Raw genomic sequence first — 27,835 nt, 5'->3', positions numbered from 1 at the left:
TGCCAATATTATGGAATTGTTATTAATAGCTTTGCCTTGCTTAGAACCATTTACAACAGCAAGAGTCATTGCACCAAAGGTAAAAAGTAATGAATCTGTCATTTTGAAGCCGAGAGATGTTTGTCACAATAATTTCTTATGAAAGGATTGTACTGAATTTTGAATATGTTTAGATTACAAGATGAAATATCTAAAGGACTTCATTGTTTTGTTCAAAAGTTGACGTATCTTTAAGAACTAAAATCAATTTAGAATTAGTTGAGACCAGTTCTCTTTTTCCAAAGCAGAAAATAGAACTTTTTTTACTACTACTACTACGACAACTACCACCACCACCACCACCACTACTACTACCACCACTACCACCACCGCCACTACTACTACTACCACCCCTGTCTACTTTTAATTTACCACCTGTCTCCAGTTTCTTGTTGTTCATTCATAAAATATGCAATGTTGATCAACTAAAGACCTGTCACATTCACTTAAGTGACATCCTACAAGCCAGATCATATCTCTTTGCTATCATTATCAAAAGAAGGTGTAGCTTCATATATTGATTTTCTTTTCTTCTTTCTTTCCCCCAGCTGTCTTTATAATCTTTCATTTAATGAAGTCAAGTGAACGCAACACTAATCTACAATCCAAACTACACTTTGAAATTGAGGAGACATCGTGGCATCTGCCCTATTGATTGCTTTTACAAGCAGGCAACTAAGGCATTGCAATAGTCTTCTTCTCTCTCTCTCTCTCTTTTGTGCTCGAATGAAGGACAGGCATGGCAGTGTAGTTTGGAAGTTTGCTTCACAACTAACAATGTGGTTTTGGGTTTAGACTTACTGTACAGTTCCTTGGGCAAGTATCTTCTACTATAGCCTCCTGGCCAATCAATATCTTTTATATATTTATCCATGTGTGTGTGTATATATATATATATTTCTTTATTTCCCACAAGGGGCTAAACACAGAGGGGACAAACAAGGACAGACAAAGGGATTAAGTCGATTACATCGACCCCAGTGCGTCACTGGTACTTTATTTATCGACCCCGAAAAGATGGAAAGCAAAGTTGATCTCGGAGGAATTTGAACTTAGAACGTAACAGCAGATGAAATACCGCTAAGCATTTCGCTTGGCTTGCTAACGTATCTGCCAGCTTGCCGCCAAATATATATATATATATATATATATATATGTATATATCATCATCATCATCATCATCGTTTAACGTCCGTTTTCCGCGCTAGCACAGGTTGGACGGTTCGACCGGGGTCTGGGAAGCCAGGAGGCTGCACCAGGCCAGTCAGATCTGGCAAAGTTTCTACAGCTGGATGCCCTTCCTAACGCCAACCACTCCGTGGGTGTAGTGGGTGCTTTTTACTCAGGTTTTTACACAGACGAGGCTGGCGAACGGCCACGCTCAGATGGTGCTTTTTACGTGCCACCGGCACTGGCTGTGGCCACGTTTGGATGGTTCTCTTACATGCCACCGGCACTGGTATCACAACTACAAATTCCATTGATGTTGATATATATATATGTATGTGTGTGTGTATATGTATGTATATATGTGTTTTTGTGTGTGGAACAAATATTACAAAGCATCTTTTTTCTTGAGGTTCTAATGATTCTACTATCATCATCGTTGTTTAATGTCTGCTTTCCATGCTGGCATGGGTTTGACGGTTTGACTGGGAGACTGGCAAGCCAGTAGGCTGTGTCAAGCTCCAATCTGATCTGGCAAGGTTTCTTATTTCTTTATTGCCCACAAGGGGCTACACACAGAGGGGACAAGCCAATGGATTAAGTCGATTATATCGACCTCAGTGCATAACTGGTACTTATTTAATCAACCCCAAAAGGATGAAAGGCAAAGTCAACCTCGGCGGAATTTGAACTCAGAACATAGCGGCAGATGAAATACCACCAAGCATTTCACTTGGCGTGCTAACGATTCTGCCAGTTTGCCGCCCTAGATCTGGCAAGGTTTCTATGGCTGGATGCCCTTCCTAATGCCAACCACTCCAAGAGTGTAGTGCGTGCATTTACGTGCCACCAGCACAGGAGCCAGTCAGACAGAATTGGCATCATCCACATTCAGATGGTGCTTTTTACATTCCACTGACACAGGAGCCAGTTGGCGGGGGACTGGCATTGATCACATTTGGATGGTGCTTTCTATGTGCCACCGGCACAAGGAGCCAATCAGGTGGCATTGGCATCAACCTACGCTTGAATGGTATTCACTGGTTTATCATTCTCCTTAATAGATGGTTTAAAATTGTGGCACAAGGCCAGCAATTTTACGTGAAGGGGTAAGTCAATTTCATCACCCCTAGTACTCAAATGGCATTTAATTTATCAACCCCGAAAGTAAGAAAGACAAAATGAACCTCAGTGAAAACTGAACACAGAACAACAAGATGGACAAGATCCTGCTAAGCATTTTACCCTGTCTTTTAACAATTCTGTCAGCTCACCACATTTACTCTCCTTAATAACCCTTTCTATCATAGACACAAGACCTGAAATTTTGGTGGGAGGTAGACTAGTCGATTACATCAACTCCCAGTGTTCCACTGGTACTTAATTTATCAACCCTGAAAGGATAAAAAGCAAAGTCAACTTTGGTGGAATTTGAACTCAGAATGTAAGGACAGCTGAAATGCTGTAAAGCATTTAGCCCGGCGTGCTAATGATTCGGCCAGCTCATTGCTTTACTCTCCTAAATAATAACAGTAATTTCCAATACCGATTTCAAATTTTGACACAAGGCCAGCAATTTCAGGGAAGGACTAATTCGATTATATCAATCCCAGTGGTCAGCTGGTACTTTATTTTATTAAACCCAAAGTCAACCCTGGCAACATTTGAACTCAGAACATAAAGTCAGAAGAAATGCTGTCAGGTGTTTTGTCCAGTGTGGAAATGATCCCGTCAGTTCATCGCCTTACAATAATTTCAAATATTCTTAGGCATAACACCACACATTTTTGAGGATTAGAATGAAGCTTATTTGTAAACAATATACAGGTGCAGGAGTGGCTGTGTGGTAAGTAGCTTGCTTACCAACCATATGGTTCCGGGTTCAATCCCACCGAGTGGTACCTTGGGCAAGTGTCTTCTACTATAGCCTCGGGCCGACCAGAGATTTGTGAGTGGATTTGGTAGGCAGAAACTGAAAGAGGCCTGAAAAAAGGTGGCAAGCTGGCGGAAACGTTAGCACACCAGGCGAAATGCTTAGTGGTATTTCGTCTGCCGTTACATTCTGAGTTCAAATTCCGCCGAGGTCGACTTTGCCTTTCATCCTTTTGGGGTCGATAAATTAAGTACCAGTTATGCACTGGAGTTTACTTAATCCCTTTGTCTGTCCTTGTTTGTCCCCTCTATGTTAAGCCCCTTTGTGGGCAATAAAGAAATAAGAAACTGAAAGAAGCCTGTTATATATATATATGTATGTGCATGTGTGTGTGTCTGTGTGTGTGTGTGTGTGTGTGTGTGTCCATGTTTGTCCCTCCACCATTGTTTGACAACTGATGCTGGTGTGTTTACATCGCAATAACTTAGCAGTTTGGCAAAAGAGAGCAATAGAATAAGTATTAAGCTTACAAAGAATAAGTCCTGGGGATCGATTTGCTCGACTAAAGGTGGTGCTGCAGCATGGCCGCAGACAAATGACTGAAACAAATAAAAGAATAAAAGCGCAAAAGAGTAAAAGAATGAAAACACAGAAAGAACAGACATAAAAATCACACGGTTATTTGATGTGTGGGAATATTTAAGAAAGTACTTATTTCACCCATGAAACAAAGCTATAACAAAAATCAGATTACAACTTATTGTTCCCACACTGAAAAGTGACGTACTAAACTTGTATTAATCTATTGCAGCTTGCTTATCAATTACTTTAATTAAATTTCTTTAATGAAAATTGAGCTATAATATTGTTTCTACATAATGCTATGGTTTAGTATTTCTGTTTCTCTCATTATTATGTGCTGCTATTAAATTAATGAAGGAGCTTCTTTCTCACTCACTCAACCTGCTAGAAACAGCAGCTATATCTACTTCAAAGCATGTATTACTGTTTTTGAAAAAAAGGTAAAATTGGATAATGTGGTCCTTGAGATATCATTCCTGCAAAAAAAAAAAAAAAAAAGATGGGATGGGATGGTCACAGTTTGGAGACCTTTAATTTTAGGTTCATTTGACTAGAACTGAACTGTGGTGAAATAACTAATAATATCTATTATCATTGTTATTACTACTGTCCCCCTTGTTACATATATTTTAACAGAATTCACTAGAGTGCATTGGTTTATGTGATTTGACCTCAGGGTATCTGATAACGAGTGTGAGCTGATGTGTGGGTGGAAGGAAAATCCAGAGAGAAGTGATATCTTGCAAGAAAGTTTAGTTAAGTAGTGAGTGCAAGCCCTAGGAGTGGGACATGGTAACACTGACGAAAAGAGAGAACAGAGGAGGTGGAAGGGATGTTTTTTTTTTATTTGTTTCTGCTATTGGACTGCAGTTATGCTGGGGTACCATCTTTAAGGGTTCTAGTCAAACAGATAATAATAATAATAAAAATAAAAATAATAATAATAATAATAATAATAATAACAACTAGCACTATGACCTGGCAACGCCAGGTCATAGTGCTAATGCATGCATATACAGCTGCATGCGTGCGCACATACACGCGAGTACTGTCCAAATCTCCGACCAATCACATACAGCTAGCTGGCATTCAATTGGCGTATCAAGTTTCGGGCATTTTGATTGGGTTTTGGATAGAAAATTCACAAAAAAGTCCCTTCTATTGATTTTTTAATGGCTTTGCAGGGTGACTGGGGAAATGTAAATATGTGCACGACCGCCCTTGGACGGTTTTGAATGACCATAGAAAGTGCGAACCCACTAACTGAAAAATTGTGGATTTGTATAAAGGACACACACACAGAGACATTTTGCCGTTTATATATATAGAGATAATAATAATTATTATTGTGTACAATGCTCAGGTGTACTACAATTCATCAAAAGTATAGTACATAGAATTATGTACAAAAGTCAGGAAAGTGAACAGTGTAAGTGTCATGATATACTTGTGTGCATCGTATGGTGGTGGTAGGGGATATCAGGTGTAGTGTTGGTGAATTTCAGGAAGCATGGAAATTTTAAAGGATGCAATATCTGGGCGACTAACAACTGATGTAGGTAGTTTGTTCCATGCTTCAGCAACTCTGAGTGTGAAAAAATGTTTCCGAAAGCCATAGGAGCTGTGCTGTTTCCTAACTTTGTAGGCATGCCCACATGTGTTAGACACATGGAGCTCAAAAAAGGTGCTCAAGGTGGTTGTTGGTGCAATGGTTAATGATTTTGTGGGTGTTTACTTAGTCAGTTGCCAGACATCAGAGCTTCATTGTATCTATGCCCAGGGAAGCAAGGCATTCAAAGTATGGTAAATGCTTGATGGAGGATATTCGCTTGGTTGCACATCTCTGAACAGTTTCCAGGAGGTCAATGTCCTGAGCAAGGTAGGATTTCCAGATTGGTGATGCAAATTCCAAGTGTGGTCACAGTACTTCTTGCTCTTAAAGTCTGGTACTTATTCAATCAGTCTCTTTAGCTGAAATGCTATGTTATGGGGACATAAACCAACATCAGTTGTCAAGTGGTATGTGCATGGTGGTAGTGGTGGTGGGATGAACAAACACACACACATGCACAGACACACACACAGACACACACATGCATGCATGCACATGCGCACACTCACACATAACAGCTTCCATACAGTTTCCATCTACTAAATTCACTCACAAGGTATTGGTCAGCCTGGGACTTTTGTTGAAGACACTTGCTCAAGGTGCTGCTCAGTAAGACTGAACCTGAAATCACATCATCACCGTTTAATGTCCGCTTTCCATGCTAGCATGGGTTGGACGATTTGAGTGAGGTCTGGCGAACCAGGTGGCTGCACCAGACTCCAATCTGATCTGGCAAAGTTTCTACAGCTGGATGCCCTTCCTAACGCCAACCACTCTGATAGTGTAGTGGGTGCTTTTATGTGCCACTGGCATAAGGGCTAGTCAGGCGGTACTGGCAACGGCCACGCTCAAATGGTGCTTTTTATGTGCCACCTGCACAGGAGCCAGTCCAGTGGCACTGGCAATGATTCAAAATTTGGTTCTTGACCACATTATCATACCTGCAAGTATAACTAGATATTTCAGAGAAGCACAGACTGTAATTGTAATCAAAGAATAGGCGGAGAGGAAAGGCAGCATTTCTGAGAGCCAGACGTTGTAGTTTGTAAAAGAGTAAGTCATTGCAAATCTGTCATTTTGGTATCTGGATGTAGTATGCTCCATCGAAGGTCTTTACTTTGCAAAGTTTCAACAATGCAATAGAACTGAAGTATTTTCTGACCTTAGAGAGAAAGCTAGTTTTTGGATTATTGTAGTTTTTAGTTGTGTTATATAAGACTGCCGTGAATAATCATCAGAGATTATGCATCTGAAGATTTGTAGTGATTTTGAGGGTTTTAATTGCATGTTGTTCATATACAAGGAATCATTATCATCACCACCACCACGTGGGCAAGTGTCTTCTACTGTAGCCTTGTGAGTGGATTTGGTAGATGGAAACTGGAAGAAGCCCGTCATATATGTATATATATATATATATATATATATATATATATATATATATATATATATATATGTATGTATATATATATGTGTATATATACATATATATATATATATATATATATATATATATATATATATATAATATATATGTATGTATATATATATATGTGTATATACATCATATATATATATATATATATATTATATATATATATATTATATATATATATATATATCATCATCATCATCATCATCATCATTTAACGTCCGTTTTCCGCGCTAGCACGGGTATATATATATATATATATATATATGGCACCTGTGTCGGTGGCACATAAAAACACCATCCGAGCGTGGCCGTTCGCCAGCCTCGTCTGGCACCTGTGTCGGTGGCACATAAAATCACCCACTACACTCTCGGAGTGGTTGGCGTTAGGAAGGGCATCCAGCTGTAGAAACACTGCCAGATCTGACTGGCCTGGTGCAGCCTTCGGGCTCCCCAGACCCCAGTTGAACCGTCCAACCCATGCTAGCATGGAAAACGGACGCTAAATGATGATGATGATGATGATGATATATATATATATATATATATATATATATATATGTTTGTGTGTCTGTTTGTCCCCCCCCAGTATCACTTGACAACCAATGCTGGTGTGTTTATGTCCCTGTAACTTAGCAGTTTGGCAAAAGAGACAGATAGAATAAGTACTAGGCTTACAGAGAATAAATCTCTGGGGGTTGATTTGCTCAACTATAAAGCATGGCCACAGTCATGTAATATCTCCGTCCATGTAAAAGAAAAAAAAAAAAAAGACACCCATTTTAGAGTTGAAAATTCTATAACTCTTGTGTTGTAGGACCACTACTGAAGACAGCTTAAGGAAACACTGTTCTTCATTTGAAATATAATCTGTAAGCTAATGAGACACTCATCAATCCATTTTATTAGGCTGCTGCTGCTGGTTAATGCTGACTCTGCAGAATCTAATTACAACCATATGGATAGGAGCATTCTTTCAGAAATTATTGCCTATACTTTAACGATAGCTCATGGTCCATAACTTAGACATTTTCCTGCTGCCTATTCATTCATCCAGGGATTCTCAAAATGACAAAACCAGGTCCCCTTAGCAGAAACACGAGTGAATTTCTTCCTTTCATCCCTTCATTTTTTTTGTTTTTTTTTTTGCTTCTCCCCTCCACCGTTCGCCTCTTCTACCTCTTTATTAATTATAAAATAAAATGGAGTGTGTATCCTTATAATTCTTCGGTCTTCATTTATGGAGTTGAAAATCTAAAATAAGCTCTTTTTATTAAGCATAGCAATTTCGTCCCCCCCACATTTCAAACCACCACGAGAAACACAAGACTTGACCAATTATACCCCTGGAATAAAAACATTCCATAATTTTTCCTGGATCGGTACCTGAGGGATTTCTATTCGAGATGTATGCCAAAAACATAAGCTTGACAGAACCCATCTTTCTCCAACCGGTTGCTTGTTATTAGATGCTGGTAACACGTTCAGCTTTAGTGTAGCATTAAAGTATAACTCAACGAATTCAGTAAATTATTAAGACTTCCTACTGAAGGGAGATAACTCCGAGGTCAGCCGTTGTGAGGGTCAACAACAGGTATCTCTCCTTTCGAACACCTTTTGTTCTTGACTAACAATCGCTCCTTAATTTATATAATGTCTTCATATTTTTCTCAAGGCTTCATTATTTTCCACTGCTTATACTAACGTCTGTTATTTAGAATTATTCAACGTCATTGGGCAGTTCTTTACTATTAATTCAACCAAAAATTATCAGGCGAGTGTAATCTTATTCGAACCGTGTTATTTCAGACATTCTTCTCTGTCACTCTACATAAAATAATAATAATAATAATTTCTGAAATTCACAAATGCTATTCGTAACATTCTTGTGTGCCCTTTCCTTTCCTCTTAATAACATAATTTTCGTGTGTTTTTTTAGGCATTCACTAGCACAACACTAAGTACAAAACCAATTATATGGCACCCTAGGCATAACACCAACACGAAGTTCCAACTTGTCTTTTGAGGTCTCTGGGTGAGACTTGGAGCCAGCTTGTGCAAATGTAAAGCAAAAGTCAAACATAGAATAATAATAATAATAATAATAATAATAATTTTATTGTACACAGTGTAAGGTGCGCTACAATACATGGGAAAACGGTAACATGAAGAAAGCAACATTAAGTCTTGTGAATGATCTAAAGTAAATGTGGGATATTTTCGGTTTACCGAAAAGATCCTAAATGTGTAGTACGCTGAATAATACCAAAAGACGAAAGAGTCATTTAAGAGGAAAGGACACAAGAATGTTACGAAAAGCATTTGTGAATTTCGGAAAGCATGGAATTTCTGATTGATCAAATGTCCTGATCGTTAACAACCGAGACGGGTATTGCTTCAACAATTTTGCGCAAACTAATGTATGTGACCGAGAGATTATAAAGTCGTTAAACTTGCAAAATGATTTCCTTAAACGACGAAAATAAAGAATATTGCAACATAAATAAAGAGAAAAGTTATCTTAAGCAGCATCTAATTATATTAATTGTAACTAGCTGGTTTTTTGGGGTGGGGTAAACAAACGTTATGTTTCATCTTCACGAGAATAAATGAAATATTTTTGTCTGATGGTACAAAACGGAATTGAAGTTCTAAGAACGATTATATAATTTGTTTATGTTTTTTTAAGAAAGAGTGGAGTATTTCGATTTAACGACAGCAAAATACCCTTTCTTGAAATCATTTGCGATTTAAATGAACTGAAATAGCTCCGACTGGAAAAATATGAATTAATAAAATAAACTGCTCAGTTCCCATACTTTCGCCAATTATTTTTACAAAACGATTATATAACACTGCGCTATTAAAGCATTTATAAACCCTTAAGAAAAGATAAAGTATTATTTAATACTAATTCTTTATTCAGCATTAAACAAAGAAGTACTTCTTAATTTGAAACAGAATGTATTTTTTAATTATGTTTAATAGTTAACATTCTTCTTTTAATTATCTCTGTATTGCGACTGAGAACTTAAGCCTTAATACCTGTTTTTCTATCACGTGTTCCACGGGGTTATTGACGTCCCTTGTTTTATGGGGTTAACGACCTCCCTTGCTTCATGGGGTTAACGACCGCTTTACGAGCCTTAACGGATTACTCAATATATCCTGCTACTTCATCTGCAGTCTGCCGAATCAATATTTCCACCAGACTTAGTACACCCTCACTATCAAAGCATGTAATCCAATCACTTTTTCAATGCCTTGGATGTTGTCATGAGGGCATAACTACAGATGTGTACCCCACCGATTTCGTTGACTCATAATTTCCAGAAAAATGGATACTTTTTAACGAAATTTTCAACAACTACCGCTTAGATACTGTAGATTCAGAGAATATAGGGATTTATTGCAAAGAATTTTCCGAGGGGTGGAGTTCGGGAAAATTCCCAACTTTTTCCCTCATAACTTTCAGGAAAATTGGTATCTTTTAATGAAAATTTATAGAAATACCTTTCAAACGGTATAAATTACGATTATAAAGAAATTTGTGGGTAAAATTTTTTTCCGAGGGGTTGGGGAGAGAAGTTTCAGAAAACTGAGTTTTGGATCAAGAAGACCACATAAGTTGGAATTTCTCCGTTTCGACGGGGATTTTTCTAATTTTTTTCACCACAGCCTTCGAAATTATGGGAGGCATCTTTTTATGAAAAAAAAAAAAGAAAAAAATTATAAATATTTTCAGAGTAAAAGGTGTGCGATTTAAGGGGGATTTGGCTGTTGTTTCTAACACATCCCAAGACCACCCGCTTCGTTTTCGCTCTCACATGTATTGATGTTTTTCAAAATTTCCTCATATTAATTTCTTTATTGCCCGCAGGTGGTGGTGGTGGGGCTAAACATAGAAGGGAAAGACAAAGGGATTAAGTCGATTACAACGACGCCAGTGCGTAACTGGTACTTATTTATTCAACCCCGAAAGGGTGAAAGGCAAAGTCGACCTCGGCGGAATTTGAACTCAGAACGTAAAGACACGAATTACTTATTTCTTTACTACCCACAAGGGGCTAAACACAGAGGGAACAAACAAGGACAGACAAACGGATTAAGTCGATTATATCGACCCTAGTGCGTAACTGGTACTTATTTAATCGACCCCAAAAGGATGAAAGGCAAAGTCGACCTCGGCGGAATTTGAAGTCAGAACGTAGCGGCAGACGAATTACCGCTAAGTATTTCGCCTGGCGTGCTAACGATTCTGCCAGCTCGCCGCCTTATGGGGAGAAAAATATTGAAAAACATCAATACAAGCTCGAGTGAGAAAGAAACGAGGAGGGTTGTCTTGGGATCTGCTAGAAACAACAGCCAAATTTTCTTTAAATCACACTTTTTCCTCTGAAAATATTTACAATTCTTTTTTTTTTTTTACCGAAAAGGCTCATCCCATGGTTTTTTTAGAGCAAAAAAATTTGGCCAAAATCGGTCTGGAGTGGGATGATGGTGGAGAGGGGGTGTAAAAAATGAATTTATGTGGTCTTCCTAATCTAAAACTCCGTTTTCCGAAAATTTGGAAAAAGTTTTCCCCACATATTTCTTTATAATCGTAATTTATGCTGCTTGAAAGGTATTTCTATAAACTTTCACTAAAAGATACTCATTGAAAGACTCCATTTTTCTGGATGTTATGAGGTAACAAAGTTGGTGGGTTACACATCTGTAGCTATGCCAACCATTACCCAAATGTTTTTCGAGGGTAATGTTGACCTAATGTTGACTTAAATGTTGACCTAAGCCACGATAAATCAAACTTTCCGTTCATTTTCTCTGTCCTTTGTTTCTGGGAGGCTCGTGGGGAAGAGTCCTCGGACACTTCCTCCGTATAGTCCTATCGGATGCAACTGCTGTTAAACTTTCTGGTTGAATTCCCAAGCCTCAATAACTGAGACTAGGGATATTATCCAAGCATCTCCACTCTTGGACTACCCTTGGTCTTCAACCATTTGACTCGGCTTGAAGAATCTTTCTTGCAACCCTTTCATGTAACATTCTAAATACATGTCTGTAGTAGTGGAGTTATGATAGGTCAAGACAAACCCTTGAAAAAAAAAAAAAAGGAGGGTGTATCTCACACAAAGAAACAAATTTATTATAGAAAACATGGTTGGTATGCTTACAAAGAAGTGGTTTTCAAACTAACCAATATCAAACTTTAAAATATTAGTGAGTTTCCCACCCCTTTATTTACTTTTAAAATGAAATAGAATTTGCATTATATGAGCCCCGTGCTAGTAGGGTATTAAGAGCACTATCCGAGTGTGATCGTTGCCAGAGCGGCTATCTGGCCTCCGTGCCAGTGGCACGTAAAAGACACCATTCGAGCGTGATCGTTACCAGCATCACCTTACTGGCACCTGTGCCGGTAGCATGTGTAAAAGATTTGAGTGAGATCGTTGCCAGTGCCGCCTGACTGGCCCCGTGCTGGTGGCATGTAAAAGCATCCACTACACTCTCAGAGTGGTTGGCGTTAGGAAGGGCATCCAGCTGTAGAAACTCTGCCAGATCAAGATTGAAGCCTGGTACAGCCATCTGGTTTGCCAGCCCTCAGTCATTCGTCCAACCCATGCTAGCATGGAAAGCGGACGTTAAACGATGATGATGAGTTTTTCTTTCTTCCTCATGGTGTTATTCAATTTTAAAAGCTTTAAGTCATTCTAACCTTAATAAGCATGGCACTTAGTCCAATTTCCATTCGTTACATTTCCCTCCTCCTCTAAAAAACACTAATATAAATGACAGACTAACTGTGTTCTGATTGGGAAAGTTTAGAAAGCATAGGTGAGACTCCTGATAGATTTACCCTAGTTTATCTTAACAATAATCACCTGGGTAACTCTGAATAGTTATATGTATGAAATAAGAATGTCTTTTATCTTTTAGTTCAGTTGTTGGACTGCAGCTATGCTTGGATACCTCTTTGAAGGGTTTTAGACAAATCGACCTCAGTATATTTTTTTAAAGTCTAACACTTATTTGTGGAGGCACATGGCCTAGTGATTAGAGCAACGGACAAACGATCAAGGGATTGTGGGTTCAAATATCAGACAAGGCGATGTGTGTTTACGAGCAAAACACTTAAGCTCCACGCAGCTCTGGTAGAAGGTAATGACGAACTTCTGCTGACTCTTTGGCCATAACTTTCTCTCACTCTTTCCTTCTGCATCTTGCAGCTCACCTGTGACAGACGGGTGTCCCATCCAGGTGGGGAACCTATACGCCAAGGAAACCGAGAAACCGGCCCTAATGAACCAGGCGTGGCTCGAGAAGGAACAAACAAAGCACTTATTTAGGACTCCAGTAGTAAAGAACCTAAGCTACACTCTTCTATTCAATCATGTTTGAATATTGTTAGTTTACCTTTCTACACTCAGAACGTTCTTTACCATGAAATCATCCAGTAACATGAATTGGCTGTTACGAGACTAAATTTATGATGTAAAAATAACATACTCATTCTATCATCTAATATACAAGTGCTTGTTTTTTCTTGAGCTTATAAAACCTGATTGGGGAACTTGCTCTCTCTCTCTCTCTGTATACATAGATATGTGTGTGTGTCTATTCTTAAACAGTATTTAAATATTGTAATATTAGTAATCTTTATTTCATTGTGTAGGTTGTTCCATGTGACAAAGAAGATGGATCTCTTATGATAACGTTGTACATCTGCAAAAGTTTTATTTCAAGCAATGCCTGTGCACAGAGTATTAACACCTGGTATCAGGTTCATCAGAACTCCTGTCTTCAATATCTCTAAGGATGTCAATTATATTCAACATACATGTCATCGGTGTTTAGTAAAGGACAATTCTAACACATCGGGGGTCAGTCAAACATCTCAAGAAATTACCACCAAGTCAGACCATCTTAGCAATTCAGAAAAAGATAAAGGAACTCACATTATTAGCTCTGTTTCTCAAAACGAGAGTTCCACAGATAAAACTCGTTCAGATTTTATGCAGGAATTTTATGAGGAAAACAAATTAAATGAAGATTTAGTAACAAAAGAAAATCCTGTTTGTAAAGTAACAAAAGCTCCACCCGATCCGCCAACAGACTGTTGTATGAGTGGCTGTGCAAATTGTGTTTGGATTGCATATGCTGAAGAAATGAAGGAATTTTATAGTGCAGATGGTATAGATAAAGCCTTGAAAGATATCGAAACAATTGAGGATGTCAGTTTGAAAGCCTTTCTAAAAGTTGAACTGAGTTTCTTGAAGAAACAATGACCCCTGTGACATTAGTTATTTCACAACTTTGTCAAAACAAATATTCTGTAGAACCTCAAAATTTACTGTATTCTCTGACATACATGTCAATGTATTATATATTGGAAACATGTCGTCTAAATATTTAAATATCATCACTAGCTTTCGAAATCCTGTTGCATTTCACATGGGATTTTTGGTTCTCTGAAGTTGCTTTGGTGTATAAGTTGGTCTACGGTTTTTTTTTTTTTTGGCTGTGAAATTTGGTCTAAAAAATCCGACTTGTATACTGGAAAACATGGTAACTCAACACACTGAAACACTGAACGATTGTATAGTTTATTTTATTTATGGTGTAATTATTTCAGCTTCTTATTTATTATAACTTTATAATTTGTATTTAAATGGATGATTGACATATGAGTGTGTTTATTTTGTTTTCAGTTTATGAAAGATAAATGATATGGAACTTAAGAATATTGCTTTCTAAAATCAGGGGCCTTTGTATTTTTCCTATTCACTGGTCTCATGTTAATACATGCAAGTACGTGAATCCATGTGAACGGGGCAAACTGAAAGCATTAAAAGCCCTCAGGCATAACTGCTTACCAGGCCCCTTAGCATTGATATCAGTAGAGTTAACATGGCTGTGTCTTAAGAAGTTTGTCTCCCCATCACATGATTTGGAGTTTCAATCCCACTGTGAGGCACCTTGAGCAAGTGTCTTTTATAGCCCTGGGCCAGCATAAGCCTTATGAGTGGATTTAGTAGATGGAAGCCTATCGTATATATGTAGACATAATATGTTTACATGTGTTTCTTTGTCTTGACATCTTAACATGAGGCTTGCTCCAAAACTAGTTTGAAGAATGCTATTTTCATTTGCATAGGTCTCATTTAGATCTATTTCTCATGTTACCTGGGTTTGTCCCTCTAACGTACTTTAGCATCTCTACACCTGGCATTAAACCACTGCCCCTGTCTTAAATACCTATTTCTTTACTACCCACAAGAGGCTAAACACAGAGGAGACAAACAAGGACAGACAGACGGATTAAGTCAATTATATCGACCCCAGTGCAATACTGGTACTTAATTTATCAGGCCCCAAAAGGATGAAAGGCAAAGTTAACCTTGGTGAAATTTGAACTCAGAACGTAGCGGCAGACGAAATACGGCTACGCATTTCGCCCGGTGTGCTAACGTTTCTGCCAGCTCGCTGCCTTAAATACCAGCCACCCTTGGTCAAGGGGCTTTTCCCTTTTTCCTATTCTTGTCTTGCAAAGTTACGTGGTGACCTCACTAGTACCAATGGCAGAAAAGAAAGGCACCCAGTACACTCTGTAAAGGAAAGGAATTTAGCCATAGAAACCATACCAAAGCTGACATTGGAGCTTGATACGATGCCCTGTGGTTCACTAGATCCTGTCACAGTGTCCAACATGGAAAGCATATGTTAAATAATAATCATATAATCATTGACCCAGCAAGCCAAATGAGACCATAACCTTGTGGCCTATGCCAGGGGTGTAACCAGCCCACTTATGCGTACCTTTTCCTTCTTTGGACACTAAACTCTGCTTGCGAAGACATGTTGAGGCAAGTGAAGTCAAAATCAAATTCGATGACTGGCATCCGTGCTAGCAGGGTGCAAAGAGCACGAGTGTGATCGTTGACAGAGTGGCTAACTGGCTTCCGTGCCGGTGGCACGTAAAAATCACCATTTGAGCATGATCATTACCAGTGTTGCCTTACTGGCACCTGTGCCGGTGGCATGTGTAAAAAGATTCAAGCGAGGTCGTTGCCAGTACCACCTGACTGGCCCACATGCCAGTAGCACGTAAAAAACACCCACTACACTCTCTGAGTGGTTGGCATTAGGAAGGGCATCCAGCTGTAGAAACTCTGCCAGATCAGATTGGAGCCTGGTGCAGCCATCTGGCTCGCCAGCCTCCAGTCAAAATCGTCCAACCCATGCTAGCATGGAAAGCGGACGTTAAACGATGATGATGATGATGATTATGGTGATGATGATACCTGTATTTTGAACAAAGCAGACTGGTGTTACTCAAAAAGAAAAAAACAAAATCGAGAAAATATATTTTAAACAAAACAATAAAGCATTATTTTTTATTTCTGAATTTCTTAAAAATATTATTTCTCAGTTAGTTTGAGATTAGGGTGAATGTCAGTTGACCAAATTACAATGGCTTATGAAATGAAGTGTTTGAAGTGATTGGAGGTAAACAAAAATTTTCTGGTAAAGCTGTCTTTCTGTCTAATGACTGTGAATTATTCTCAGTTGGAGGTATGTCATTTTCCATTCTGTTCAGACCATCTTCGTTATATGCATGGTCTGTAGGTTCACGCTTGCAAAAGAAGGTAAAAAGAGAAATAGAAGAAACAATACCGTTAATTGTGAAAGGATAAAAAGATCCAAATAATGACTGAGGAATGATGAAAATACTGAAGTAATTATTTTTAAAAAATATATATGTTTTCTCATATAGCTTCGGGCTAATCAAAGTCATGTGAGTGGATTTGGTAGACAGAAATTAAAAGAAGCCCTGTGTGTGTATATATCAAACCAAATCAAAATAGATGAACATCAATGGAATTTGTATCCTTGTGGTACCAGTGCCGGTAGCACATAAGAAAACCATCCGAACGTGACCGTAGCCAGTACCGCATCGACTGGCCTCTGTGCTGAGGGCACGTAACAAACACCATCCGAGCGTGGCCGTTCGCCAGCCTCGTCTGGCACCTGTGTCAGTGGCACATAAAAACACCATCCGAGCGTGGCCGTCTGCCAGCCTCGTCTGGCACCTGTGGCGGTGGCACATAAAAACACCATCCGAGCGTGGCCGTCTGCCAGCCTCGTCTGGCACCTGTGTCGGTGGCACATAAAATCACCCACTACACTCTTGGAGTGGTTGGCGTTAGGAAGGGCATCCAGCTGTAGAAACACTGCCAGATCTGACTGGCCTGGTGCAGCCTTCAAGCTTGCCAGACCCCAGTTGAACCGTCCAACCCATGCTAGCATGGAAAGCGGACGTTAAACGATGATGATGATATATATATGTATATATATATATATATATATACTAGCCGCTAAGTCCAGTTTTACCCAGTCTGTTTGGATGATGTGGCTGTGATCGTTTTCGGTTAGGCATAATCTATAACAGCATTTGTCAACCTTATAATTTCGGGTCCCCTGTTTCGATTGGAGTCTCCAACTATATGAAAATTTCCTGACCCCACCCCGTCAGAAAACAGCTTCTAAGCAACTGGTTGTTTTAATGGCAGTAGAAAGAGGGAAATTCCATTAGAACATTTTTAATCAATTTTCTTGGTAAGTATGGGGGTTAGGAAAAAAATGCAAACTGCATTCCAATCTATGCACCTGTCTCCACATGTGTGCCATTTTTCATGCGAATCCACCCAGCTGTTTGGCTGTGAACCTCAAGACAAGAAAGAATACAATGATCACCCATGTCCAATTTATATTATAGATATATATGTATTTATGTGTGTGTGTCTGCGTTTGTCCCCCTTCCATCACTTGACAACTGATGCTGGTGTGTTTGTCCCTGTAACTTAGCAATTTGACAAACAAGGCTGATTGAATAAGTATTAGGCTTACAAAAAATAAGTCCTAGGGTCGATTTTTTTTACTAAAAACCCTTTAAGGAGGTGCACCAGCATGGCCACAGTCAAATGACTGAAGCAAGTAAAAGAATAATATATATATATATATATATTATGCATTGCACAACTTACATCTACCAAGTTGCACTTGCAAAGTATTGGTTGACCCTTGTTTATGGTGGAAACCACATGTCCATGGTGCAGTGCAGTGGGATTGAAACTAGAACCATGAGATTGTGAGTTGAACTTCTTAACACTTGATATAATACTTACGATTTTGGGGCCAGATTTTGTTGTTTTGTCATCTTTGATTTTGACTCCAGGGACTAGTTCTATTGACTCCATCTGTTTAAACAGGTAAAAAAAAAAATAAAAAAAAAAAGAAGAATCAGAATCTGCAAATGGAGAAGTTTAAATGTCTCGGTCATATTTATGGGTGATGGAAAACAAAAGACTGAATTGGAAAACTAGAAATGCAGATGCGGACACAGTAATGCGACAGCTCCAACATTTGATCCTCATAAGAAGAGGTAAAAAAAGCCAAGCTTGCAAAGTACTGTGGCAGAATTTGAACTCAAAATATAAAGAGACACAAGAAATTTTGTTAAGCATTTTGTCTGGTGTGCTAACAATTCTGCCAGTTCAACATCTTAGCTAAAACAGATAATGGCAATATTATAACAATGAAGGCAGCAATGATAATTTGTTGATTTTAAGTTCCTATCCTGTCAACTTAAAAAAAAGTATATAAGAAATGCATAGAGGAAACAGCAAGGATTAACCCTTTTGTTCCCATATTTCTGTTGAGATGCTCTGCGTTTCTTTTCAATTACTTTTAACTATAACAAAGAATTTAGTAAAATAACTTAGTTATCATTAATCTGGTGTTAGGAACATAATTTGTGACTAAGGTTAGGTGGAAGATTTTAATTCAAAACTTATGAAAATAAGACATTTGTATTACAGAGCCAGAGCCAGTTTCAGCCAGGTTGGTATCGAAAGGGTTAGATAAAGTAGAAGAAGGAGGTGGTGGTGTACTAGAGAGCCAGAGCCAGGTTTGTATCAAAAGGGCTAAAGAAAAATTAGTTGATGGTAGTTTCTCTCTTATTATTCTTGATTATTGCTAATATATAAAAACAGATTCACATGTCTAATACGAATCTGTTCAGAGCAAAATCTGAAAAAGTTATGCATCATGATGAACAACCACAAACAAGCTACAAATTATATACTCAAAGACACACATCTACAAACAGAGTAATAAATACACTCACTGCATGTAGCCATAAATGATACTGTGATCATCATCACTATTTAACACATTTTCCACATTGCCATTGGTTGGACAGTTTAACAGGAGTTGATGAGCCAGAGGACTGAGCCAAGCTTTATGGTAAATATTCTTGTGCTAAGGGTGCTGCTGTACTCTATCCCCAAATCATCATCATCATCGTTTAATGTCTGTTATCCATGCTAGCATGGGTTGGCCAGTTCGACCGGGGATCTGGGAAGCCAGAAGGCTGCTCCAGGCTCCCATCTGATCTAGCAGTGTTTCTACAGCTGGATGCCCTTCCTAACGCCAACCACTACGTGAGTGTAGTGGGTGCTCTTTACGTGCCAGGCAAGGCTGGCAATGGCCACGATCGGATTGGTGCTTTTTACGTGCCACCGGCACAGAAGCCAGTCTATGTAGTAGCTAATGTCTCATCATATGATGAAGCAGCTCTAGGTATTTTGGCCCCCTCTACTGCAACACTGGAGCTGCCTGGCATCCCCCACTGATGTAGGCAATAAAATTCCTACACAACAACATGGGCTTTGTTGAGTCAGATGTTCCCACCATCCTCAATGCTTGTTGTTGCTGCACCACTCATCTCTCTTAGCATGCTTTCTCAGCAGCTTGCAGCAGTTTTGTGGCAATATCTTTTCTCTCTTTTGCAGAGTCCAAGACTTCTGAGCATTGAATGAACCTTAGTTCTAACAAATCCTCTAACAACTGTCTCTGCTCTACAGAAAGACATACTGCACACACATAATTATAGATGACACACTTGATGTTGATCATCATCATCATTGTTTAATGTCCGCTTTCCATGCTAGCATGGGTTGGACGATTCGACTGAGGACTGGCGAACCAGATGGCTGCACCAGGCTTCAATCTTGATCTGGCAGAGTTTCTACAGCTGGATGTCCTTCCTAACGCCAACCACTCTGAGAGTGTAGTGGGTACTTTTACATGCCACTGGCATGGGGCCAGTCAGGTGGTACTGGCAAAAAACCGCATTCAAATCTTTTTACACATGCCACCGGCACAGGTGCCAGTAAGGCGATGCTGGTAACGATCACACTCAAATGGTGCATTTTACGTGCCACCGGCACGGAGGCCAGATTGCCACTCTGGCAACAATCACGCTTGGATGGTGCTCTTAATACCCTACTAGTACGTAGCTTGAGTGCCAGTAAGGCAACACTGGCAACGATCACACTCGAATGGTGCCTCCTAAGTGCCACCAGCATGGAAGCCGGTTAGCTGCTCTGTCAATGATCACACTTGTATGGTGCTCTTTGCACCCTGCTAGCACGGACGCCAGTCATCGAATTTGATTTTGATTTTGATTTCACATGTCCAAAGAAGGAAAAGGTACGCATAAGCGGGCTGGTTACGCCCCTTTTGAAAAAGAAAAGAAATATTGTAGACTTTTCTTTTAGGGGTCACACTAATGTATTGTTACATTGTAGTGCTCAGCCACTCATGCACATACAGCTTTGCTAAACCACAGTTGACAAGGGCTGCACAATAACATCAACCACAGATATGCACAATATATGACCCAGAATCTTGTGTTCTTACAGACTAGGTTAGTTGCCTGGTTAGATTAGTCAGTTGAACATGTACTTCTTAATCTCTGATGAAAGCTTCTATTTGAACTCATGAGAGAGCTTTTATGAGGTCATGCAATCTGCTAGAAATAACTACCAACCTATTCTCAAATCACACCTTATAATCTTAAAAAGCCAATCTAATCTTAAACATACATTTTCATGTTTCATCACAAGTCTGCTCAATCAGAGCTGACCTGGGGCTAAATATGCATACATAAAAATTCACTTTCTAATGATCAAAAAATGATAATAATATTCTTACCAGTGATAAAAAGTTTGATGATAATACATATTCTGATGTGCCAAAATGACTATTTTTCTTTGGCAACTTGCCTGTAAAGGAAATAATAAATATTAATTTCAAATTTTGGCACAGGATCAGTAAGTCAATTACATTGACCCTCAGTGCTTGATCAGTACTTATTTTGTTGACCCCCCCATCCAAAGAATGAAAGGTAAAGTTGATCTCGGTGGAATTTGACCTCAGAACGTAAAGGTGGACAAAATGCCTCTTAGCATTTAGCCCAGTGTAGTAGCAATTCTGCCAAAATATTGCTACTCATATAATAATAATCTAAAAAAATAATTGTGGCTGTGTGGATAAGAAGCTTGCTTAACAACCACATGGTTTCAGGTTCAGTCTATACCACCACCATTATCATCATTGTTTTAACATTTTCTTTTCGATGCCTGCATAAGTCAGATGTAATTCGTTGAGGTTGAACTTACTACAACTGGAGGCTCTTTCTGTTGCCAACCCTCATCTGTTTCCAAGCAAGGGAAATATTTTCTGTTAGTCCAGACATGTTTTCATGGAAGATTGCAAACAAATGAATGATGGGGTACAATTAGCAAAGACACATACACACACTAGGCTCCTTTTCAGTTTCCATCTAACAAATTCACTTACAAGGCTTTGGTCTGCCCAGGATTGTGGTAGAAGACAGTTGACTTGGCAAAGGTAATGTGCAGTAGGACCGAACCCAAAACCATGTAACAGGATGTAAGGTCTGGAACACTTGAGGGGTGCAGGTCTCATCCCTTACATTAAATTATTTGTCGAAGGAAAATCAAGACTTTGAATATCTTCAACAGCATAAATAATATTCATTTCCTGGATTCGATAATAATATATATATACATATATTCCCTTAAGGGTGAACCGGTAGCCATGGGAGCTAGACACAGTAGTTAAAATGGTGTGAGCCAAATGCTGTCTCATTCCAGCGTAGTGTAGCTTCGTCACGTGTTGGCTTACTTGGGAGAGCCGTGAGAACGCGTCCGTTCAATTCGGCTGCAGCTTCAAAAGAGATCGATACAGCGGGAAATCTTGCTGTTGGTAGTTCTCTGCACATGTGCATGAGGGAACTTCCGGCGGCCTACCAGAAGAAATCAAACACTGTGCATGCACGCTGAAGACTTCCAAAATGGCGTCACTACAACCACATGGTCACAAAGTGAAACTTTTAAATACACAGCTGTCAAATATTTGATGATAAAACAGAGACAACAACAATAGCAACAATAAAAACAAAACCACCACAGCAGCACTAACATTACAAAAAGATTACAAATCTGTTCAAATATGCTTATGACACATTTGAACTTGTAAACAGGCCATTCAATGTGCTTTGTCATAGAGAAATTTTTTTGCTGTAGAGAAATGGTGTAAGCACATCTAAATCAGTTTACAGCACCACCTATCAAGACTGTGAGATGCAACAGTTTCGAGTGGTTATCTCCTCTTTAATCACAGATGTAGGTGCAGGATTGGCTGTGTGGTAAGTAGCTTGCTTATCAACCACATGGTTCTGGGTTCAGTCCCACTGCGTAGCACCTAGGGCAAATGTCTTTTACTATAGCCTTGGGCCAACCAAAGCCTTGTGAGTGGATTTGGTAGACGGAAACTGAAAGAAGCCTGTCGTATATATGTATATATACATATATATATATATATATATTCAGATCCCCGGTCGAACCGTCCAACCCATGCTAGCATGGAGAACGGACGTTAAACGATGATGATGATGATAATGATATATATATATGTATATATATGTATTTATGTGTGTGTTTATATTTGTGTGTCTGTGTTTGTGCCCCCAACATCGCTTGACAACCGATGCTGGTGTGTTTACATCCCCGTAACTTAGCAGTTCGGCACAAGAGAACGATAGAATAAGTACTAGGCTTACAAAAAAATAAGTCCTGGGGTCGATTTGCTTGACTAAAGGCGGTGCTTCAGCATGGACACAGTCAAATGACTGAAACAAGTAAAAGAGTAAAGAGAAAAAAGAGTATCAATCAGTGATAAACGAGACTACATGTATTTTTGTTGTTTACTCACCTTGTTGAGGCCTTCGAAATATATATTTGCTAAACATCTTATTTTCTGGATATTTAAATGATTTTGTAGGTTTTATAACTTTTTTAGGAATTGAGCATTCTTGAATGTGGTACTTCACTCTGACTCTGCAAAAAACATGAATTTGAAAATATTACTGTTGTATAGGCACAGGCTATGTCTGTGTGGTTCTGAAACTTACCTTGTAACCATGTGATTTGGGGTTCATTGCCACAGAACAGCACCTTGGGCAAGTGTCTTGTGCTATAGCCCCAGGCTGACCAATGCCTTGTGAATGAATTTGGTAGACAGAAACTGTGTGGAAGCACATCATGTGTGTGTGTGTATGTGTGTGTGTATTTGTGTGTGTATGTGTGTGTGTGTATGTTATGTGTGTGTGTGTGTGTGTATGTATGTGTTTGTGTGACCCCATGCTTGACAACCAGTGTCGGTTTGATTACATTCCCATAAATTAGGAGTTCAGCAAAAGAGACTGATAGAACATGTACCAGACTTATCAAATAAGTACTGGGCGGGGGCTATAAATTTGACTATTACACACTTCAGGGCAGTGCTCCAGTATGGCCACAGTTCAATGATTGAAACAAGCAAAAGATAGAGGATAGAAGATATATATTTCTTTACTACCCACAAGGGGCTAAACACAGAGGGGACAAACAAAGACAGACAAACGGATTAAGTCGATTATATCGACCCCAGTGAGTAACTGGTACTTAATTTATCAACCCCGAAAGGATGAAAGGCAAAGTCGACCTCAGCGGAATTTGAACTCAGAATGTAATGGCAAACGAAATCCTGCTAAGCATTTCGCCCAGCACGCTAACGTTTCTACCAGCTGCCAGAAGATATAGTTGAATGACTTGCTAACTGGCTGGGTGGTTTGCAGTTAGTTTTGAAGATGAACATTCAGATAATTCAAATCAACTGAATTATCTGGTCATTGAATGAGTGTACAAGTGGTTGAGTATTCCATACACATGTGTGCCCATAACATCATTTTTAGGCAGTATCGGCATTGCACAATGTGTGACAAGGATTACATCTTTGAATTAACAGTGCATTCCATCCAACTCACAAGTCTTACTTACATTACCTCTTTAGATGGTCAATGTCTCAGGTGGTGAAACCATCTAATAATGACTCTGTTCAGAAGGCTAGAATAATACATATAATGTGCCAGTTGGAAAAGAGAGAGGTTTTATTGGCACCTTAACATGTTGTATCTGTGTGTGTTATGTATACAGAATAATAGACAGGCTGTCATGAGAACAAATTGTTTGTGTGCATAGACATGGATGTATGCATGTGCTACATATAAGAATAACAATGAAAGAGAAAGTAAAAGAGTCTATAATGAGAAGTTAAACGAATGTTCATAGACACAAGAATGAGAAATAAGAGTTTGTAGTCAATCGTACATGGTGATTGAAATAGTGAATCAAGAAGTTGTGGCGATAATGCAGAGCTGGTTGCAGTATGTATTGCATGAAGTTGTGGCTGTAATGCTGCTGCCTGGGTTACTTGTACAGGAGTTCTCACAGGTTGTATATTTGCTGTTAACCATGGTGAAGTAATTCACAAATAGTGCTTTGTTGAAACCTGGGCATGTTATTGTCATCTGGCATTGTCACTGAGACTGGCTATCTTGTGTAGTCAGTGTCTAGACCTTAAAAGGTTTGGAACCAAAGACTTCGAGATGAGGTGAAGGTGAGTTTTTATAAGGAACAGTAGGCTCAACAGGGTTGAGAAAAGGCTGTCTCATGTGATCTTATTTAGGGGCTCTGATTGGTTATATGCTGCATATTGATGTGACAGAGTAAGGACAAATTGCACCAATACCAACCATAGTAGTGGACACAAAGGGGTCCGAATGGTGGCCAAAGGTTAGCTGTTACGCTCAAATATATGTATATATAATAAAGGGGAGAGAAATTTCACTCAAGTGTATGCTACACTTCTTTTAGTATCAAACTGGCCATATCAGGCCCAAATATTCTGCCAGCTTTATGTTCAAACTGGCCAGATCAGGTCTTCGAACCTACCTAACAATGTCATTCTAAAAATAAACAATCACCTCACTGAAATCTCAAAGCTACAAGATAATCTATTATAAAGTCAAAATAATGTGAACAAATAAGCATTACATTTGACAGTGAAGGCACATGGCTCAGTGGTTAGAGCGTCGAGCTTACGATCATGAGGTTGTGAGTTCAAATCCCAGACCAGGCTGCATGTTGTGTTCTTGAGCAAGACACTTTATTTCACGTTGCTCCAGTTCACTCAGCTGTAGAAATGAGTGGTGACATCACAGGTGCCAAGCTGTATCAGCTTTTGCCTTTCCCTTGGATAACATTGATGGCGTGAGAGGGGAGGCCAGTATGCATGGGCGATTGCTGGTCTTCCATAAACAACCTTGCCTGGACTTGTGCCTCGGAGGGTAACTTTCTAAGTGCAATCCCATGGCCAGTCATGACCGAAGGGGGTCTCAACATTTGACAGTAATCTGAATGCTAAAGGGTTAAACTATACTAAAACTATAATGGATATAAAAGAATTCTAAGACTGTGAGACTAAGTTATAGTTTAATTGACTTGTGTCATTATCCAGCTCTGGTTACTGTAACTATAAATTCAGTTGAGAGAGCCAGCCCTTGGATATGGTAGGAAAGGATTGATGAAACCTGGCTGGAGACGTGATGGATGGGTGTGAGACAGGTATTTGTTTGCCTACATGGCAAAACAGCCCTGTATGGTTTCAGAACGGCGAGCTGGTAGAAACGTTAGCACGCCGGGCGAAATGCTTAGTGGTATTTCGTCTGCATTACGTTGTGAGTTCAAATTCCGCTGAGGTCGACTTTGCCTTTCATCCTTTCGAGGTCGATAAATTAAGTACCAGTTACGCACTGGGGTCGATGTAATCGACTTAATACCTATGTCTGTCCTTGTTTGTCCCCTCTGTGTTTAGCCCCTTGTGGGTAATAAAGAAATAGGTTTCAGAACTTGAATGGTCCTGATGATCTCAAAATGGGTTTTAAATCAAATAAGTCAGTCAATCTAGTAGGTGGGGGCCTCACATCATTGAAGCAGAAGAGGAGGAGGAAGTGCACTATAACCATCAAGAGAGGGGCCCTGAAACAGTGCACTGTAAAGCCACCAGAAAAGAGGCCCTAAAATAGGATGCATTCTCTCCTGGCGATCCTGTGGTAAACAAAGCCTTCAACTGAAAACACTTGCACAAGTAATCAGTTTTTTTAAGTACCTTTAATTAAAGATTAGGGTTCAGCAATATTTTTAAAAGTGAGATGCTTTACATCCTCTTTTCAGTTCTTAAAATACTTCATTTTTTTTTTTTTTTTGCACATAGGCACAGGTGTGGCTGTGTGGTAAAAAGCTTGTTTCCCAACCACATGGTTCAGGGTTCAGTCCCGCTGCATGTTACCTTGGACAAGTATCTTCTACTATAGCCTCAAGCTGACCAAACCCTTGTGAGTGGATTTGGTAGATGGAAACTGAAAGAAGCCAGTCGAGTGTGTGTGTGTGTGTGTGTGTTAGTGTTTGTCTGCCCACCACAACTTGACAACCGCTGCTGGTGTGTTTACATCACCGTAACTTAGTGGTTTGGCAAAAGAGACTGGTACAATAAGTACCAGGCTTATAAAAAAAATAAGTACTGGGATTGATACATTTGACTAAAACTTCTACAAGGTGGTGCCCCAGCATGGCCATACTCTAATGACTAAAACTATTAAAAGATAAAAGAGAAGATACATACCGATTGGATGGTAGTTGATCTGGATCTAATTTGCTCATCCCTACTATGTTTCCATCACTGTCAAGTATTACATCTTTGCAGTCAACTGATTTTTGTGACTCCTAGTAATTATTAAAGAAGAAGCCCAAACTTTAGTGGATTATATATATATATATATATATATTTCGTTTTTGGATTTGGTTTGCAAGATTCTTTATGTGAGTTTGTGTGTTGAAGCATATTCTGTTGTGTCTGGGGAAGAGTCATTTTCTTTTTGTGCCTTATAATGTAACACACTCACCGGTAAAATTTCCACTTATTTCTTATTTTTATTTTCCTGAAATTTTTCGTTGCGTCTTGCAACCTTTTCAATAGTCTTGAGAGTCAAGACTATTGAAAAGGTTGCAAGACGCAATGAAAATTTTAGGAAAATAAAAATAAGTGGTAATTTTACCATTCTCCCCAGACACAACTGAATATATATATATATATATAATGATAAATCTCAGAGCGAGTTATAAACAGTAGCGGTAACACATCGTGATGCATATTTGCCATTTGAATATGGCTAACCCCTAAGGGTGGATGCTACTGTAGTTTGTAGCTGGAGGAGGTATCTTCCTGGGGCTACAAACTACAGTAGCATCCACCCTTAGGGGTTAGCCATATTCAAATGGCAAATATGCGTCACTATATATATATAGTGACACATATTTGCCATTTGAATATGGCATTTGAATATATTTATTTATATATATATATATATATATATATATATATATATACATAATAAATCCCCACCGAAAAAAAGAAGAACAAATACAAGAAAAAACAACAACGCGAGGATGTGGTACTTGCAAAGTATTAGCAGATGCTCAGGGAAGGAAAGAAAGGTGGTTTTACATTTCAAGCAAAGCTCTTTGTGAGAAACAGGAGACAGAGGAAGGTCCAAGAGAGAAGGAAGACAGAAGAAAAAAATTGCCAATGATTCACATATATATATAGGTTTGGTGGTACAAATAGGAAAAATAGAACTGGCAACAAGTGCAGCAGAGAATTCAGGATACAAGTATGGGTTCACCAAGGATCAGCCCTCAGCCCCCACTTGTTCGTCATAGTCTGCTAGGCAATAACATAGGAATTCAAGACAGGCTGTCCCTGGGAGCTCCTCTATGCTGATGACCTTGTTCTTGTAGCTGAATCACTCCCAGAACTAGAG

General features: G+C 39.1%; 2 protein-coding genes across 5 annotated transcripts in view; one reads left to right on the top strand and one right to left on the bottom strand.

The window, feature by feature from the left end:
• The first annotated feature begins 8,148 nt into the window (after positions 1-8,148).
• LOC115217063 (oxidoreductase-like domain-containing protein 1) lies at positions 8,149-14,393 on the top strand. Of its 2 annotated transcripts, none has more exons than XM_029786652.2 (2): positions 8,149-8,299; positions 13,379-14,393. In XM_029786652.2, the coding sequence occupies exon 2, from the start codon at positions 13,452-13,454 to the stop codon at positions 13,989-13,991; it is 540 nt and encodes a 179-aa protein (XP_029642512.1). In that variant the 5' UTR covers positions 8,149-8,299; positions 13,379-13,451; the 3' UTR covers positions 13,992-14,393. The 2 variants fall into 2 exon arrangements, with proteins under 2 accessions (XP_029642512.1, XP_036363958.1); XM_036508065.1 differs by lacking the exon at positions 8,149-8,299 and adding an exon at positions 8,459-8,479.
• A 1,693-nt stretch (positions 14,394-16,086) lies between these two features.
• LOC115208758 (uncharacterized protein C2orf81 homolog) overlaps positions 16,087-27,835 on the bottom strand; it is a 42,967-nt gene continuing 31,218 nt past the window's right edge. For all 3 annotated transcript variants that reach the window (XM_029787472.2, XM_029780444.2, XM_036508026.1), the window contains 5 exons: positions 26,638-26,738; positions 22,849-22,973; positions 20,764-20,834; positions 17,892-17,963; positions 16,087-16,339 (listed from right to left, as the gene is read on the bottom strand). In XM_029787472.2, coding sequence (XP_029643332.1) covers positions 16,172-16,339; positions 17,892-17,963; positions 20,764-20,834; positions 22,849-22,973; positions 26,638-26,738 — 537 coding nt within the window. In that variant the 3' untranslated portion in view covers positions 16,087-16,171. The remainder of the gene's footprint in view (positions 16,340-17,891; positions 17,964-20,763; positions 20,835-22,848; positions 22,974-26,637; positions 26,739-27,835) is intronic.

The sequence above is a fragment of the Octopus sinensis genome, linkage group LG1 (genome assembly GCF_006345805.1).
Source record: "Octopus sinensis linkage group LG1, ASM634580v1, whole genome shotgun sequence".
Classification (NCBI taxonomy): Eukaryota; Metazoa; Mollusca; class Cephalopoda; order Octopoda; family Octopodidae; genus Octopus; species Octopus sinensis.
Note: the sequence above shows the minus strand (reverse complement) of the source record. Positions and strands in the feature narration are given on the sequence as shown.